Source organism: Chinchilla lanigera, unplaced genomic scaffold, assembly GCF_000276665.1.
Source record: "Chinchilla lanigera isolate Chin_1 unplaced genomic scaffold, ChiLan1.0 scaffold00067, whole genome shotgun sequence".
Taxonomy (NCBI): Eukaryota; Metazoa; Chordata; class Mammalia; order Rodentia; family Chinchillidae; genus Chinchilla; species Chinchilla lanigera.
In genome coordinates this window covers 1,820,248-1,840,108 of record NW_004955468.1, presented here as the reverse complement: position 1 = coordinate 1,840,108, position 19,861 = coordinate 1,820,248, and the positions used below count along the sequence as shown (strand labels likewise).

Sequence of the window (19,861 nt, the reverse complement as noted above, 5' to 3'; positions counted from 1 at the left end):
GCTGCTGAGTTGGTTGTTGGTCATGTGTCTGAGGGTGGGACAGTTCCAGAGTGCCTCAGGCAGTCAAGCTACCTCAGTATTGAAAATAGTATCCTGCAGGACAATTACAGTAGTTAGTTGCTAGGCAACATTATCTCTCATGATACTACTTTGCAAGTGTATAAAATAAATGCCCCTATTGTTGGAGTCAGTCCTCTTGTTCATCAGGCAAGAGGTAACTCTACCTGACCCCGGCTATTGTCTCATCTTTATTTTCTGTACCCTCTCACTGTTTTCTCCCGGGAACCACGGAGAGACCACTGACTCCTGCAGGGCATGGTGGTAAATAGCTGTAATCCCAGCACTCAGGAGGCTGAGGCAGGAGGATCACTGTGAATTCAAGGCCAGCCTGGGCTGCATAGTGAGTTCAAGGCCAGCCCAAACTGCACAGTGAAACCCTGTCTCAACACCCCCCAAAAAACACCAAAACAAATCAACAAACAAATCCAAACAATGGCCTACAGTAAATTTTATTATTACCTATACTTATCATTTTTTTCATTAGTCAATAAAGTTTATTCTTCCATTTAAAAAAAAGAGAGAGAAAAACAAGAAGTAACAGGAGCAGCACTGTAGCATCTGCCTGGTTTTCCTTACAATGTCTGCTCCTAGCCCTGCCATGATATGAGGAACCCCACATTACAGAGTCCACATACAGGTGTTCTAGCTGATAGTTCTAGCTAAGGTTCTACCCGACAGCATCAAACAGTAGGAAAGAGTCAATAAGGCTTTGAGATGACTCCAGCCCTGTTTAAAAGTACAGTTTTCATCTTGTCAAGGGTTTTCATGTTCTTAGGGGAGGAAAAGTCCTTCATATTCCCTTAAATTCTTTTTATAAAAAGTATTGACTTTGTTCACATATTTTAGAAATGCAACTGTTTTTCATTTTTTGGAATACTGCAGATGAAACCCAGAGCCTCTGCACTGAGCTATATCCCTAGTTCCGTTTTTTATTTTTTAATTTGAGACAGGCTTTAGCTAAATTACTCAGTCTGGGCTTGAACTTTCTTTCTGCTGAATAACAAGTGTTGGAGGAAAGGCTTTCTTTCCTGTAGTTATTATAATTATTTCTCTTTTTCTATTATGAATTCTCTGATTTTGAAGGTAAACATGATTAAAATCCACAGATCATAATAATTATATCAATGATAGTAGAGAAATACTTTTATTAAACATATACTATCTTATAAGAATAAGTCTAAGTACCCTACATTTATTAATCCATTGATTTCTCACAGCAAACCAATGCATACATGTGACTCTATACATAAGAAATAAAATACCACTAACATGTATGAGAAAAAATTTAAATATCTGGAAAAATAACACTGTCATAACAATAACTGCCTTTCTAGTATGGCCTCAGAATTTGAGTTAATGAAAAGAAACAAAATAGTTTGTAAGGAGAAAATATGGACAACTACAGCAATTAAAATAAATGTTTTAAAAGAAAAAAAATCCAAGGGTCCAGAGCTAAATTATAGGTCTTACAAGTGAGGACAACTTATAGAACTACAGAAATGTAGAGGCAACAATAATATGAATACAGCCATTTTTTAAAGTTATTAAGTGTGTTATTAAAATAAAATCTGTATTTATTGAAATGGCAACCGTAACTTTTGGCATGATAAAAGGGGGTGAAGGTACAGCATTCATACCAAAATACATTTCCTTAAAAATCAAGAGTTTAGCAGAATTTGCTCTATGAAATTGAGAGTACTCATTAATAGTATGGCCACAATTAATTTTTAGTTTTAGTTTCTGGTTTTCTATGTTCATTGATAAAAATAAAAACTAGTGAAACAAAAATATTAAATACTGACTTCAAAAACAAAATTATAATTCCACAAAGAATTTAAAGTTATCAAAAGTTACACAAAACAATGTGATATTGGGGCAAACACAAATATATAGGTCAGAAAAAGAGAAGGCCATCCTAAAAACAAGCAAAGGTAAACAAGAATATATAATGCATTCCCAAACAATGGGAAAATAATTACTGACTAATGTGCGTTGACATAATACTAGAGGATGTCAATTTATACTTTTTTTTTTTTTTAGGCACAGTTTTGTTATGTAGTTCAGCCAGGCCTCGAATTTACTTTGTAGCCCAAGTTGGCCTTGAACTCATGGCAATCTTCCTGCTTCAGCCTTCTGAGTGCTGGGATTACAGGCATGCACCCCCACATCTGGTATCAATTTATACTCTGTGAATGCATAACCTATAGTGAAATGTATTTGGATTGAAAACTTAAATATAAAATAAACAATACAGTAGAACAGGGTAACTATCAAATATCAATTTTTTAAATGTTAAGAATGTAATAAGACCTGTAATGTTTATTATTCATTAGTATGAGTTCCCTGATGGCGAATGAGATCTGAGCCACTACTAAATGCCTTCCCACATTCCTGACAGTTATGGGGCTTTTCTCCTGTATGAATTCTCAAGTGTCGAGTAAGGTTTGAGCATTTATTAAAGGCCTTTCCACATTCACTACATTCATATGGTTTTTCATCTGTATGGATTCTCTGATGCTGAAAAAGTTGTGAGTTCTGGGTAAAGGCCTTCCCACATTCAAGACATTCAAAAGGTTTCTCACCAGCATGGATTCTTTGATGTTGACGAAGTTGTGAGCTCTGAGTAAAAGCCTTCCCACATTCTTTACAATCATAGGGTTTTTCACCAGTGTGAATTCTCTGATGATTAATAAGTGCTGAGCCATTACTAAAGGCTTTGCCACATTCCTTACATTCATATGGTTTCTCACCAGTGTGGATTCTCTGATGCTGAACTAGCTTTGAGCTCTGAGTAAAGGCTTTGCCACAATCCTTACATTCATAGGGTTTTTCGCCTGTATGAATTCGCACATGTTGAAAGAGTTGTGAGCTTTTAGTAAAGGCTTTCCCACATACTTTACATTCGTATGGTTTTTCACCAGTGTGAATGCGTTGGTGGTCAATGAGATTTGAGCAATAACCAAAGGCTTTCCCACATTCTTTACATTCGTAGGGTTTCTTACCAGTATGAATTCTTTGATGTTGAGAAAGGTATGAGCTATAACTGAAGGCCTTTCCACATTCTTTACATTCAAAGGGTTTTTCACCAGTATGGATTTTTAGATGCCGAGTAACATGTGAACCACAACTAAAAAATTTCCCACACTCTTTACATTCGTAAGATTTTTCACCAATATGAATTCTCTGATGTTGAATAAACTGTGAGCTCTGACTAAAGGCCTTTCCACATTTTTTACACTCATAGGGTTTCTCTTCATTATTAATTATCTGATCCAGAGTAAGGAATGTCTGTTGAATAAATGTGGGCATATATTCATGAGTAAGTATTTCTTGGTTTAAACACCCACTTTGGTATCCCAATTGTCTTATAAAGTGGCTTCTGTATTCCAAAACATCTCTAAAACTGGAGTAGTCAAGGCCATGTTTTGTAAGACCCATTATTTCCCTCTGACATGACTCTATTTCATAAACTTCCTTTTTGAGAGATAATAACTTGCTTTCACACATTGATTCCAGATCTGAAAAGAAAAGAAAGTCATAAATACTATTTTTCCTTCCTATTTGTGAAAAGTTGAACTTTTATGATATGAAAAAATTAAAGTGACAGTATTATCTAGTAGGTAAATAACACAGTTATCAAGGATACCTGTTTAATCTGAAAAATGGACAAGGAATTCATAGAAATTAACAAGATATGATACAAGAAACACAAAGGGGAGACTATAGAAATAAGTTACCACAATTCTCAAGTATAGATGTGGATATGATTCATCTGGAAAGGTTGAATTAAACTGTGCATTTATTTTAATGGGCTCTGAGTAAATTCTTTCTGCCAGTCTTTGACAGGGCCTTTTCCCTGGGGTAAGCACCTAGTTGGTTAGGAGGAGCCATGAATTAGTACGGGATGTATCTGTATACATCCCGTAATATAGTGACCCTAGAGAAAATATATGTGTGTGTACGTGTGTATTTATATATATTTGTATATACATATATACATACATATATATATATTTATTTATACATAGAATAAGAGCCTTCCTCAAAGTTAGACGGCCTCTCTCCCAGTTCTGTCTCCCCTGTATTCAAAGGAAGCTGGAGAGGGATGCCTATTTTAGCTTCTTGGTTTCCTTATACAAGTTTAAATATAAGAGAGGAAGAAATACCATTGGAACTGAATCTAAAATATGGATAAAGAATTTGGAGGGGAAGTGAAAAGTACTTTCCAATTTGAAATTAAGAGGTGGTAAGGACAAGAGTAGGAGAAAGACTAATGAGGGAAGAGATAAAACAGGGCATTTCATGGCAAAAGAACTTAGTTTTCTCCCCAGGTCCATCTCAAAGGTGTTGTTTTCTTATGGACAGGCTAAGTTACTATCTGTAATCACTGCTCTGTCTGGTGACCTCCACTTACCTAAACACAGGCCTCTTGTAAGCTCTCTGCCAACCATCCAGGGCTCTTTCCCTTGTTCCAATAAGGAGATCACTTGAGGCTTAGGAATGTAAAGTCCTGCTCATGAGAAAAGATATGGAACATAGTTATGATGTAGAGAAATCAGATCCAGTCTCTTGGTGATTAAGGAAGAAATCCCACTACAAAAACAGCCAAAGAAGATGATGAAGCTTCAGCAATAGCACATTAGAGTTGCCTGTTTTTCATGCTGCCTTTTCATTTTAGTTGAAACCATTTATCTGAGAATAAGAGGCAGGAATTCAGCTAGAAGCAGAGATTCCAGAGAACAGTGAATTATTGTTACAGATGCCCCTACCCAGTGAGATGAGGTTCCTGAAGTTCTCCAACATCACATCTCTGTATAAGTCCCTCTGAGCAGAGTCCAGGCATTCCCACTCCTCTTGAGAGAAGTCTACAGACACATCACTGAACATCACTGATCCCTGAAAACAATATACACATGTATTAGCTGTGTAATGAAAGAAATACTTCAGAAACTATTATGCTTACAACTGGGAGTGGTAGCATGTATTTGTAATCCCATCTACTTGGGAGGCTGGGGTGCAAAGATTACTTGAGCTTAAGAGTTCTAGACCAGCATGGGCAGTAACAGTGAGACCCCAACTCACACACACACCCAGAAAGACACTATTTACAAAATGAGACTATTTTGCTTGTTTTATGGGATAAAGCCAATGATTATTTATATCATTGCCACTGAGAAACAGTATCTTGCATTTTTTGTTTAGATTTTTTTATGTTATGGAAAAAAGGTAAAACAAAACTTCATAACAAAATAAGAGAATAACAATAGTTAATGCATTACATGTTGTTATCTTTAAAGTAGTTGCTCAAGGGAGAACCAGTATCTTTGGATGTCAGAAACAGATCCAAGAGTACTGAGTTAATTTTATACTAAACAAATTCCTAACTTTGCCCACTGAATATGCCTAGAAATAATGACTAACCCAGTAGCACATAGCACCTTGTTATAGTTTTCTAAGTACCATTTTCAAATAAATGAGGCCAAAGTTCTTTGGGAAAAGAGCTGATTTTTAGAATTAAGCCAGAAATGCTCAGAATAAGTCTGAATACCTCGCTATATTAAAAAACAAGAAAGATATCAAAAACTATTAGTATCATGTTGAAAAGACTCAGAAGCCAACTTCAAGACATTTCCCTTGGCCCAAAGTGGTATATAACACATTCATCAAATTATAAGGATAATAACTATAATGGACTGATACCATTTACAATAATAGTGAAAAAATATTAGTTAGTTTTAGAAGATTCTAAGAAGTGAGGTCATTATTTTAAAAACTGGTAAAAATTAAAATCATTCTTTCCTATACAAACTATCCTTCAAGGTAACTGAGTTGATGCTGAACAGTTTTCCTTTATAGATAGAACGCTTACCTAATCTATGAAAAAAGAATGAGGGCCAAGTGTGCTAGCACATGCCTGCAATCCTAGCACACTGGCGGCTGAAGCAGGAGGATCACTGCAAGTTTGAGACCAGTATGGGCTACATAGTGTGTTCAACACCACTCAGGACTATATAGTAAGACTCTCTTTCAAAAAATGAAACAAACAAACAAAAAACCCAAAAAGAATGATAAAATTAAAATAACAGTATACAGTAATCTAACAATAATTATCACAGGCTGCTAAATCTCAAAAAGAAATAGAACCAGACAGAATATGACTCCTGGTAGAATTACATACCACTGACCTACGAAATATTCTTTTAAAAATTCCAACTGAATCTGATCAAGCCTTTACATATAACTGCCAATTTTCAGGAAACATTTAAATGAGACCACAGAGATACAATAAGCAAAATTCAGGCAGAGGTCAAATGAAGTTTACTTCTTTTCCAATAAAACAACTGCATAGAAGAAATGGCAAGAATATCTACAAAATTAGAGACTCAAGAAATGTAACAGTCAATTACACTGAGGAATCCTGATCTGAATTACAATTCAAATAAGTGCTTAAAAATCAATTCTGAAAATTTGCACGACCAGATATTGGTGGGTTTAATGGTTATGTTTTCATAAAATAATCTTTATCTTGCAGAGGCAGATATAAATTTTTTCTTTACAGTACTTTAAAATAATCCAGAATCAGGAGGAAAGGCAGGGAAATATATATGGAGCAGAAGAGGTGAAGTAAAATTAAGTCTAAATCGATAGTTATTACAGTTGGTGGTAAGTATGCAGTGGATCATAAGACTACTCTACTTTTGTATGTCTAAACTTTTCCATAATAAAGTTTTTTTTAAGAGAGATGGTAGAGAATAGTTGCAATAAGTTATCTATGAGACCCTAACATATGCATAGCATTCCTTTAAGTAGAATTGTGACAGAACTCTATTATGTGGAAAGGAAACAGAGTTTATGATATAGCAAATCTAAACCTACACATACCCTGCAAGGAAATAACTAGAAAATGTCTACAATTGGTTGGTTAAGAAATAGCAATATAGGAATATTAATTCAAAATGTGGAATAAATCCCCCTGGAATCAGCTAAAAGAAATGAGTGTCTACTTTTACAGAGCAGGACAAAGTGGTGATACTGAGGGACCTACTCTTAACATTCCTTGAATCTTTAACATGTAAAAGTTGAAAAATACATTTTAAAAAAGCAGTATTTCTGAAAGTATAGTTTAAGCTTCTCATAACCTCTAGTTTTGTGACCTACTGACACAAGAATTATTTCCTATTAATACAAATTATTTTTCTGGTGACAGAATTTGCTACAATATAGGTATTACTGTACAAGAATTATAAGGTTCTTCTGAGCTCTGACAGTATAGTTTCAACTACTTAGGCACTGGCCAAACTAACTGGAATTATCCATCATCCCTATCTTTGTTCATGAGATAAAGAAAACTGATAATTCACATGGAAATTTGTCAGAACTCCTACTTACTGTTCAACTTCAGTTTGGACTCGGCTCATGGATATTGCTAGAGTTTGGAATCTAAATGTCCCCCAACAGCCTATGGTTAAAATTAAGGCATAGTCCCCAGCTTGGTGCTACTGGGAAACTTTTTCTTTTCTCTCCTCCCTTCCCTCCTACCCCACCTCTCAGTCTGTCTCTCTGTCTCCCTGTCTCTCTCTGTTTCTCTCTATATCTGTCTGTCTACGTCTATGCACCTCTTTCTGCCTCTCTCTCTCTCTCTCTCTGTAATGGAGATTGAACTGAGGGTCTTCACACTGAACTACATCCCCAGCACTTTATTTATTTTTATTTTGAGATAGGGTCTTGTTAAGTCACTGTCTTAGATACTTTTCTTTCATTGCTGGGACAAAATACCCAGAGCACAAAATTAAGGAAGGAAAGGTTTATTTAGCTCACAGTTTGTGGAGGTTTCAGTCTATACTCAGCTGGCTCCAAGGCAGAGTAGCACATGGCAGAGGGCAATGGCAGAACACAGCAAAAGCAGCAAGAGCAAAAAGGGAGGAGCAGCCAGTGGGGAGAAGCCTCTTTTCCTAGCTTATACTGTACGCAAACTATCCACCCCAGGGTGGGTGTAGCACTCACACCCATACTCCCAGCATTGGACTATGGATCAATCAAAAACTCTAGAAGCCCGCCCCATGACTGCATGAGGGTTTGGGGGGACATCCAGACACAAACCATAACAATCACTAACTTGCCCATACCGGACTTGAAACACTCCTGCTTCAGCCTCCCAAAGTGCTAGGATTAAGGCATGTACTACCATGCCCAGCCTACTGGCAAATTTTTACAAGAAGTGGGCCCTAGTGGGAAGCCTTCTAGTCATTGAAGGCATGCCCTCACAGAAATATGGAGACTTCAGCCTTTTCCTGCTCCTCTCTTTTGCTTCCTTGCCATGAGATGAACAGATTGGCTCTACCACATGACCCCTGCCATAATGTGCTGCCTTGCCATAGGCCCAAAAGCAACAAGGCCTACTGACTACGGACTAAAGTTTCCAAAACTATGAGGCAAAATAAATATTTTCTCTTTATAATTTAATTATCTCAGGTGTTTGTTATAGTATCAGAAATCAAACACAAATGCTAACACAATCTTTTTGGGGTTTTTTTTGTTTTTTGTTTTTTTTTGGTCTTTTAGAGACAGGGTCTCGCTGTGCAGTTCAGGCTAGCTTTGAGCTCATTTTGTAGCCCAGACTGGTCTCGAACTCACAATGATCCTCTTGCCTCAGCTTCCCGAGTGCTGGAATTACAGGCATGCGCTACCAGCCTGGCCACAAATGCTAACAGAATCTCAGAGATCTGTGTCAGCCACTGACCCCATGCTTCCCAAAACCACGCAAACCAAGAGATATTTCAACAATTTAACATTTGGAGCTACTAACACCATCATCCATTCTTAGAGAATGCTAGTCCATAGACATAACCTTGGCTTTTCCATGTTTGTTCCCACCTAAACAACTCGCACCTCCCCTCATTCAATCACAGTCCAGAGAGGACAAGTTTATTCCATAAATGTACCCTTGCTTCCTTAAGTGGACACATTCCCTCTTCATCAGTCCCTGGGAGAGGGCTGAGAAAAGAGATGCTCAGTTATTTACTAAATGAAAATATTAATGCTTGTTGAAAAAAAGAGGGGCCCTGAGGGACAGTGTAGGATCATCTAGCTAGCATGAGAGGGAATGGAGACCAGGAGGCTGAAGAGGGGCCCTATTTACCAAAAGTGTCAGGATAAGGAAAGCAAATGTTCACAAGATTTTCATTTCAATTATTTTGTTTTTGACACAAAGTCTCCCTCTATTGCCTAGGCTAACCTTGAAGTGACTATCCTACCTTCCCAAGTAGCTGGAATTTCAGGCATGTGCCACCATACCCAGTTTGTGTATCTTTTTTTTAAGGAACCAATAGTTAGGAAGGTAAGAAAAAGCATCAACTCACCTCAGCCATGGCTTTTGGTATTGCAGAAGATGAGCAATCTTGCTCAGGGCTAGTCTCCTGAAAAAAAAAAAAAAAAAAAAAAGTGTAAATACTACCACCTTCTCAAGCCTAGAAAATCCACACTTTAGCTGCAGCAAGATAGATGTTGGTAGCTGGACCCACGGGAAGGAGAGGACCCAGATTCATTCTCTGTCATCCAAACAAATCAAATTCCTGCTTCAGCCAAGGGATTCAGGCCAGATTTTGCCTCACCTTAGAGAAGTGACGGCTCTGAATGCCAGACAGCTGCTATGACCTGACCTGAACAGATCCCTCCTCTACAGCCCCCAGGACCATAAGTCAGGTGTCCTTTTCTAGGAACACAGTCTACTCAGACTAGAAGACCAAAGACTTCCCTACTGAAATCTTCTTGTTTCCCAAACCCAAGAAAGTTGATCATCTTCACCCACTATATGAACACACACACACACACACACACACACATGTATGCATTATGCATTTCTCATTCTTACCATCCGGCTCTGGTTTTTACTTTGCTTTTGTATTTTCGCCACCTAAAACAAACTGACAGCTTTGATTTTATAGTTTTTGTGTAAGACTTTTCTCAAGGTCTTATGCATTTCTCTTTCTGCTGCAATTTTAATGTTTTCATTTTTTACACTTGAATCTTTTAATCACTTATTTTATTTTGGTATAGGATTATTTGGTGAAAGATTAAAGACTAAGATTATCAATTATAATTTTATTGGTGCAATACATAAATTAGAAATCCTACTTAGTGTTCCCCGCAGAGCAGGATACCCAAGTGTACCTAGCCACATAGAATCTATATTAAAAGCCAGAACTTACATATCAGTGAAGTATAAAAAGGGACTCAGCATAATGATCAGGCTCGGAAAACTTAAATGCATATTACTAAGTGAAAGAAGCTGAAAAGGCTACACACTAAATGTTCCAACTATGTTTATGATATTCTAGAAAAAGCAAACCTATGGAGACAGGAAAAAGATCAGTGGTTACTCAAGGTTGAGGGCAACGAGGAAACAAATAGAGGGTTTTTAGAGCAATGGAACTACGCTGCCCTATAATGATGGATATATGCTCTACTATCATGGTATGGTAGATATATGCTGTACATTTGTCCAAACTCACAGAATGTACACCAAGAGTGAACCCCAATGTAAACTATGGGTCCCTAATGTAAACTATGGGTTCCGCATGAAAAATGATATAAATGTAGGTTCATCAGTTATAACAAATGTACTGTACCTCCATGGTGAGTGGGAGATATGGATAACGGGGGGACTATACAAGTATGGGCCAAAAGGTATCTGAAAATCACTTCTCAGTTTTTCTGTGAATAAAACATTTGAGAAATAAAGTCTAGGGCCAGGAACATAGCTCAGCAGTGCAGCACCTGTCTGGCAAGCACGAGGTCCTGAGTTCAATTCCCGGTACCAAAAGAAAAAGAAAGAAAATTAAGTCTATTCAAGACAGAAACAAAAAGAAAGAGGAGGAGGTGAAGGAGCAGCAGCACCAGCAGCTTTAACATGCTACAACATATTTGAATCATACAGACATTATGCTAAGTGATACAAGCCAGTAACAAAAAGACAAATACTATGTGATTCCATTTACAGAGCTACCTAAAGTACCCAAACTCAGCCAGTCTGATGGCACATACCTGTAATCTCAGCACACTGTGATGCTGAGGCAGAAGGATCATAAGCTTGAGCCCAGGCTGGGTAACTTAACAAGTTAATGGGACTCTGCCTCAAAAATAGTTTAAAGGGTTAGAGATACAGCACAATGCAGAAGCCCTGGGTTCAGTCCACAGTATAAGAAGGGAAGGGAAGCAAGGGAGGAAGAGAGGGAGGGGGAGGAAGGAAATGAAAAGAAAAAAGTAAAACTCATAGAAATAGAAGGCAGAATGGTGGTTGTCAGGGGCTGTGGAGTGAGGGAAATAGGATATTGTTTAATGATCACCATTTCAGTTTACAAGATGAGAAAAAGTTCAGTAGTGTTATACAAGGATATAAAAATACTTAACATTTATTGATCTCTACATTTAAAAATGATTACGATGGCTGATTTTATGTTATGTTTTAAACCACAATTAAAAGTAAAATAGCTGGGCATAGTGGTGTGTGCCTGTAATCTTGGCACTTGGGAGGGTGAGCCAGGAGGACCGCTACAAGTTCAAGGCCAGCCTGAACTATATAGTAAGACTATGTCTCAAAAAACAAAAAACAAAACAAAACAAAAAAGTAAAACAAAGCATTTAAAAATAAAAGCAAATATCAGAAATTTACATGTCTGATGAAATATAAAAGGACTCACAATAATGATCAGTGGCTCATGTCATAAAGAGTTTATCTTTGCACCCAAGTCCCAGGTACCAACTATGAATTAAGAAATTGCAAGGTTAGTCTTAAGGCTAGTCTGTGGTTGTTTCTCTTTTTTTCCTCATATTTGATCTGTCTTATCACACAAATTTTGTTCTTTTAAATTTCTGTAGCCAGGTATGGTGGCGCAAGCCTGTAATCCCAGCATTTGTGTGGCTGAGGCAGGAGCAGCATTGCAAGTTCAAGACAAACTTGGGCTACAAAGTGAGCTCAAGGCTGGCCTGAACAGCATCACGAAACCCTGTCTCAAAAAGACAAAAAATAAAAAATAATAATAAATAAATAAAGTTTTTCTAGAGATTTATTAATTTTATTAATTTCAAAAAGTCCCTTTTAGCTTTGTTATTTTTCCTCTTACGCATTCATTTTGTATTTCAAAATATATTTACTGTATATATGTCAAAATATGTTTCCAGCACTTGGGAGGCTGAGGCAGGAGGATCGCCACAAGTTTGAGGCCAGCCTGGACTATATTGTGAGACCCTGCCTCAAAAAAAACCCTAAAAACACCCAAAACAGGGGCTGGGGATTTAGCTCAGCTGCAAAAGCGCCTGCCTGGCAAGTGCAAGGTCGTGAGTTCAGTTCCCGGTACTGGAGAAAAACCAAAAAAATAAAATAAAAACACCCAAAACAAACAAAATGTTGTATACCTTAAATGTACATTATACATTTATAAATTAATAGACATTTATATATATATATATGTTGTATACCTTAATAAAATAAGTTATATTTGAGCTCCTATTATTTTCTATCTTTTGCTTTTATGAGCTTTACTTATTATATTTTTCCTTTCCTTCTTAAGATTAATACATAAATAATCAATGCCAGGGGTGTAGCTCAGTAGTAGAATGGTTGCCTAGCATACATAAGGTCTTGTGTTCAATCTCCAGCACCAAAACCAAAACAAATATTATATAGTATAATATTAAATAGTTAATTTTTCAACATTTGTCTTTTCTAATGTATACATTTATACCTATATATTTTCCTAGCTTCAACTTTATCAATACCCCACAATTTATTGATGTGTTTTCATAATTCAGTATAAAATGTTTTAAATTTACATTGTAAGTCCTTTTATTCACCATTTATAAATAAATACATTACTTTAATCCTAAACAGTGGGATATTCATAATTACCTTCAGTAAAATATTACTGATTTCTAGCTGTCAGAAAAATTATAGTATTATTTTAATTCATTGAAATGTATTGAGACTCCCTTTATCGTCACACATATGATCAATTAGGATGTTTCACATGCATTCAAAAACCATGTATGTTTTATAGTTGTGAGGTATGTTGTTTTATAGATGGTCTCCCGTTCAAGTGCTAACCAGGCCAGACCTTGCTTAGCTTCTGAGATCAGATAAGCTCAGGTGCATTCAGGGTGGTATGGCTGCAGACTTTATTATTTTATAGATATCAATCAGATCAAGTTTGTCAATCACAATTGTTCAAATCCTGTATGAGTTTATACTGATTGCCAACTTTGAGAAAAGTGCTAAAATTTCTCTATTGTTTATTTCTCTGCTACTTCTTTTAGTTCTGTCAAATATATCAAGTCATTTCATGAAGGCATACACACTTAAAACAAACACACACACACACACACACACACACACTTTTTTTTTTTGAGGGGATGGCACTGTGGATGAAACTCAATGCCTTGCCCATACTAGGCAAGTGCTGTATCACTCAGCTATATTTCTGGCTCTTTAAAGTTTTATTTTATTTTATTTTATTTTAAGATAGGTTGTTCTGTCAGGGCTAATATTTGTGAACCCTGTCTCAGCCTCCTAAGTATCTAGGATTACAGGCATGGGCCACCACCCTTGGCTTAGAACTGTTACATCTTAATTATAAATTGACATTTCTATTATGAACTATTCCTCTTTATCTCTAGGACAACTTCTATTATCATATACTGCAACTGGGAGTGTCAAGTGATGCAACCACTTTGGAAAACTGTCAGTATCTATTAACTACTGAATGTAGGAATTTATTTTTGTTCTAACTTCCTATTTTCCAAATTATTTAAAAAATACCTATGTTTTAGATGTGTGTTAAAAGAAGCAGAATCTTAGTGTACAGGGGAAAATGTATCTATTTTCTAAATTAATATGGGAATATTATGCAGAAAGAAGTCAGGGAGAATATTAGAATCTACGTGGCCACCCCAGGGTGTTTTCTTTTTTTTTTTTTTTTTTGGTTTTTCTCCGGTACCGGGAACCGAACTCACGACCTTGCGCATGCCAGGCAGGCGCTTTTGCCACTGAGCTAAATCCCCAGCCCCGCCAGGGTGTTTTCTTGAATGGAAAATTTTAAGAACAAAGTTACTTGAGTCTATTTTCAGCGAGACCATCCGGGAAAATGAAAGCAAAAAAAAACCCCAGTATACCTTATATTTGGCTTAGTCAACAGCCACCCCTCTTCCTTTCTCTGTGAACCTCTGGAAGGGCAGAGCTGAGGAAAAAGAAAAGAATCCTATGAGATGCCGGGCCTTTTTTTTTTTTTTTGGCCTAAACTGACCAAAGCAAAGTTCACTCTGGTCCAATATCTAACACCCATGGAGAGAAACAGGGACCCAAGAAGGTCTCTTCCTAAAGACTGAGCATTCCTGATGGAGGAATGGTGAAGCGAAATCTGTGATGCCCAAGACCAGAATCTGTTCTGGCCTCACCCAAGGACTGTGGAATTACAAGGGCAGTCACAGGTATCTCACACCCCATATGCCCAATGCAGTTACCATGTATCATGAAGATACAGAGTCACATCCAGACGTTTACAGCTCCCTCACACACAGCAGTGCTACAGATAACTGTAATATCATATTCACTACAGAGACACACACAGTTACAGCCCCTTCCAATTCTACTGAGCACTCCATCCAATCACACTCAAGATGACACAACTGTCACAAGACTTAGGCTATCACCCTGGCACATGTGCACCTTCCAACTGCACACACAGTGCCATGTAAAGTTACACTCACACGTCCTCATATTGTCACAGGCACTCAGTACACCTAACACTACTAACACTATACAATTAAAACTACACACACACACAATCTCAGAATAAGAAGATAAATCACTGATTTTTTTCCCCCTCTCCCAAACGCACAATGTCACACAAAGTTATAGGGTCACAATCACAGTTCAACCACAGAGAGAAAATCACATCTACACGCACAGCCTCACGTTGTTACAACCACACTTCTACAAGAATGTGCAGTCACGCCGGCACACAGTTACAATGACACCAAGGGAACATAAAATCACGCTTGCACACACTTTGCACCCCACAGTCCCATAAGGTCATAATCACTCAGAGAAGTCCCCATCTCTCCACCGCTCCGCGAGCCCGATCAACTCTCACAGGCCTGACACTGCGGATCTGTCAGATCCCTGCTTTAAGACCTCCGAGGACGCACCTGAGGAGCCCAGCGCAGCCCCGGGGGCCTGAGCCCGCTCACTGCGCGCTTCACTTCCCCCGTGGCCGAGGGTCCCGCAAGCAAATGAAGGGGGCCGCGCTGCTCTCGCGGGGCACTCTGGGAAATGTAGTCCGTGGTCGGAAGGCGCGGGAAGGATGGCGCCTCATTCTGGAATCCTGACAGCTAATTCCCGGTGTGGGAAGACAGCTGTACTCCACACTCGGAACTGCCTTCCTGTGTCTCTGAGATCCAGATGCAGCTTTGGAGTGACGCTCCCACAGGACGCCAAGAAGGACGTACTGAACACAAGCTTCCTGCTTGGTACCTGCCAACCTCAAGAAGTCAGAAGGAAAAGTTCGTCAAACTGAGTCGTGTCGCAAAGATTTCTGGGAACTGTAGTCTAGCGCCTGAAAACATGAGACTTCCGGATTTGTGAAAGTTGGTCTCAAGTAACAGTCTGCACTTCGCCCGCCAGCGGTGAAGAGCGCACCCACGTGTTGAACTCTTCGAGAAGTTGTAACCCACTCTAGGAATGCTCAGGCTGACAAAATCTCCAGTTTTGCCTTTCATCGTGGGTGAGCCACGGGATAGGCTATAGGATTGCATTTATATAAAATATCCAGAGTTGGCAAATCCCCGGACAAAGAGCATAAAACTGTACTTATGAAAGGACTAGCAGAGTGGAGGAATTTTGAATGATTGCTAATAGGTATAAGGTTCCTTTGGGCGGTGATGTTACCACAACTGTGTAAACATTAAAAACAGCTAAACTGGAATGTGGCTGTAGCTCCGCGGAAGAGCACCCACCTAGCACAGGAGTTTCTGGGTTCAGTTCCCCGGCAGTGGAAAAAAAAACCTAACTAAACTGTACACCTTTAAAGAGCTAATTTTATGGGTTGTGAATTCTATTTGTGGGGCTTTAGAATTTATTTATTTACTATTTATGTATGTATATACAGGCGATTGAACCCAGGGCATTAGCACTGAGCTACATTCCAGCCCCCCACCCCTTTTTTTTTTCTTTTTCCGGTACCGGGAATCGAATTCATGACCTTGTGCTTGCCAGGCAGGCGCTGTGCCGTTGAGCTAAATCCCCAGCCCCTTCCAGCTCTTTTTAATCTTTATTTTGAGAGAGGGTCTTCCTAAATTTCCCTGAGCTGGAATTTAGGATCCTCAGGCCTCAGCCGGCCAGAGTACTGGGAATGCAGGCATGTGCCACCATGCCCGGCTAAATGCACTCATTTTAAGTGAACTGTTTAATGAGATTAACAAATGCATATCACCACCAACAAAATCAGGATATAAACCATTTTTATACATCATTACCACCATCGCCTAATTTTCCTGTTATTTTGTTCAGTCATTCTCCACCTCTTTATGCCCAGGTCAGGCATCCACTGACATCTTCCCGCGCTATAGATCAGTCCTCTTCCTAAGGAAACACATCGATGCACATTTTTGGTCTGGCTCTGACTCTCAGCATGATGTTTATGAGATTCATTGGTGCTGTTTCTATATCATTTTCTTTCATTGCTGTGTACTATTCCACTTTATGAATGTGTCTGAGTTTGTCCATTCACATGTTTATGCATATTTGAGTTGTTTTCAGATTGGCTGATTTGAATAAAGCCAATGTATTTGTGTACAAGTCTTTTTGTAAACATGCTACGATTTATATTAGGAAATAAGTATTAGTGGAATTGGTGGGTCATATCAAAAATACATATTTAATTTTGCTAGCAACTGCCAAGACTATTTTACAAAGTGGTTGACTCATTTACATTCTCACCAGCAGTGTATGAAATTTCCAGTTTCACATCCTTTCAATAGTGTTTTCAGTTTTAGTTGTCTAGAGGGTGAGCAATGATATCTAATTGTAATTTTGATCTGCATTTCCTGATGATTATGAGTTGTAGCATATTCTACATTCACCATTCTTTTAAAACATTTCTGTTAATTTTTTAATTATTTTATTTTATTGTCTTACTGAGTTGTAAATGGTTCTTATATATTCTGAATAAAAGTCCTTTCTCAGTTGTTCTTGGAGTCTGATTAACTGTAGCTTACTGCATTAGTCTTGACTTTTACTGAAGTAATCATGAATAAAGTATTTTTTTTTGCTGTCGGACAATTACAGTCGTTGGTCGCTAGGCAACATTACCCCCCATGATACTAACTTTGCAAGTGTATCAAATAAACGCCCCTACTGTTGAAGTCAGTCCTCCTGCTCATCAGGCAAGAGGTAACTCCACCTGACCCCAGCTCTTGTCTCTTCTCTTTATTTTTCTCATACCCACTGCCGTTTCTCTCCGGGGTACGAGAGACCAACGTGGTACACTGCACTAACGGATACAGTTGCCCAGGCTGTGCTTGAACTTTCTGTCCTCCTACCTCATCCTCCTAGAGTGTGCCACCATGCCCAGTTCTTTTTCTGTTAATTCTAAATAGTTTACATTATTCCTCATTATGTTCTTCTTCAGCCAAAGATCATTCTTAGTGTATATTTTACTGTCTAGGCATTACGAACATTTTATTATCTGCTTGTTGTTGATTTCTATTTTCATTTTATGGAGTTTGAGAATATGGCTCATGTAAAACCAGGTTGAGGGGTTTATAATTTTTTTCACGGCCTTCTTTGTAGAGAGTTTTTCAATATGTTTGAAAGGGAATTCATTCCATGGCTAAAATATAATAATCATAATAATATACAAAGCCCGTTATGTTATTCTAATACAGCAGCCTTCTATCTTTCTTCTATTTGATCTTCAGGTGGGTGTGTTAGTTTATTACTATGATTGTGGATTCCTAAAATTTTCTCTGTTCGAGTGTTGGTATATGCCTATAATCTCAGCCACTAGTGTTAACCTGCTGGCAGGAGGATTCCCTGGTCCTTGTATTCTCAATAAAAGAATTTAGTCAAGATACACAAGATCATTGTAAAAGTATAGATAGAATTTATCGCAAAAAAAAAAAAAAAAAAAAACAACCAAAAAAAAAGTGCAGGGCAGAAGTACACCATTAAGGGAAAAAGCCAAGGTAGTAGTTGCAAACAGTGGCAGTTTGGATTTCTTTTTATATATGGGACAGCAACTTCCAGGGCTTAGGGAACTACAGTGATTATATTGCTCCATTCCCCTGGTGATCATGCTTACAGACATTGTCTTAGAAGTTACGCTGGAATGCCTATACTTGTTGCAAAACATCTTTTTTGTTGTTCTTTCCAGATGATTAGTGTTTTCTCTGAAGTATAGACTGTTATCCCAGTGCGTTTAATCACATATGATATCTTTAAACGAATCTTAAGAAAACTATACTCTAAGACAAGTTTTAGTTTAATGTGGGTACCATGTTCTCATTTTTGTTTTCAGTGGGCCATTGACTGTAGCAACAGCCAATGATCTGGCTGTCTGATTTTAAGAATCAATGATCCTGAAATTTTGGCTAATGATGCAGTGCAGCTGTGCATACTGTTATAGTGTAGATCAATTATAATGTCCCTTCCCACCGATTTTCACATGCTCAGAGGCCTGGCTTTTGGAGAGTGACTGGATCATGGGGGGCTACTGCTGACTTCTTGTTAGGAGGTAGGGTCTGGTTGGAAGAGGCAAGTCACCCAGAAGGTTATATCTCCCTCTCTATCTTCTCCCTTCACTCTGTTTTCTTGCCACCATGATATAAGCAGTTTTCTTCAACATCATGTCTTTCCACCATCCTGTTCTTTTTTTTTTTTCACCATCCTGTTGTTTTCTTGGAGGAAGGCAAGAACCATGCAAGAACTGAAGCTTTTGAAACTGAGCCAAAATAAAACTCCTCCTTTAAGTGGTGGATGACCGATATTATGTCTCAGTAACCATAGAAAGTAACTAAGACACTGTCTGACCTTATAATTTTATTATGTTGTATAAGGGCTTTTAAAATCAGAGACCTAATCATTATAAATGTATTGTATAGATAGGTCTTTATTTTTAACTATAATTGGCATGGATGGGACTCAGCAGCAGCATTCACTGTATTTTTTATCACACCATGTAAAGTCACTTAGGAACAGAAGCCTTCCAGAAAGTAGCAAAAAGGATGAAATGAGTGTTTGAACTGTGGGAGAGTATTTTGAGGGGGATTAATGGCAAAGTGGCTTTTATTGTAATAAAATTTTAAAATTTAAACTCTTTTAAAAGCTATAATTGGCATAGCATGTTGTTTTGATCCCCTTGTCTCTCACACCTGCTAATATCTGATTACCTGCCTAAAATTTAGGAGACTCTGGGAGGATTGTAAGTGTAAGGCCAGTTTGTGCAATTTAGTGAGACACTGTTTCAAATAAGATTTAAAAAAAATTAAAGTCTGGGGATGTAGCCTAGTGACGGAGCAAGCACAACCACACCTGGGTTCAAGTCTTAGTATTGAAAAAAAAATCCTGTTCTGTTAGTTTTTGCTGTATATATCTCAGAACTAATGTATATTGCTAGATAAACATTAGCAGTATTGTATGCTTTTGGTAGTTGCATCCTCTAAAATGAGAAATCCCTGCTAATAATTCTTTTGCCTTGAAATCTATAGTTGTATAATACTATCTTTGCACCTGTTGTCTTCTTTGTAAATG

At 38.0% G+C, this 19,861-nt stretch overlaps 1 protein-coding gene across 5 annotated transcripts in view; it reads right to left on the bottom strand.

Moving 5' to 3' along the window:
* Positions 1-2,150: 2,150 nt before the first annotated feature.
* The window catches only part of LOC102024546 (zinc finger protein 420), a 78,243-nt gene continuing 60,532 nt past the window's right edge, over positions 2,151-19,861 (bottom strand). The window contains exons 2-7 of one of the 5 annotated variants that reach the window (XM_013522313.1): positions 15,262-15,594; positions 14,227-14,291; positions 9,420-9,476; positions 4,830-4,956; positions 4,475-4,570; positions 2,151-3,578 (exon numbers count right to left, since the gene is read on the bottom strand). In XM_013522313.1, the coding sequence (XP_013377767.1) occupies positions 2,383-3,578; positions 4,475-4,570; positions 4,830-4,956; positions 9,420-9,428 (1,428 nt within the window). In that variant the 5' untranslated portion in view covers positions 9,429-9,476; positions 14,227-14,291; positions 15,262-15,594 and the 3' untranslated portion in view covers positions 2,151-2,382. Of the gene's footprint in view, positions 3,579-4,474; positions 4,571-4,829; positions 4,957-9,419; positions 9,477-14,226; positions 14,292-15,261; positions 16,229-19,861 lie in introns of those variants that run through there. The other 4 variants (XM_013522312.1, XM_005399883.2, XM_013522314.1 and 1 more) reach the window with 4 other exon arrangements.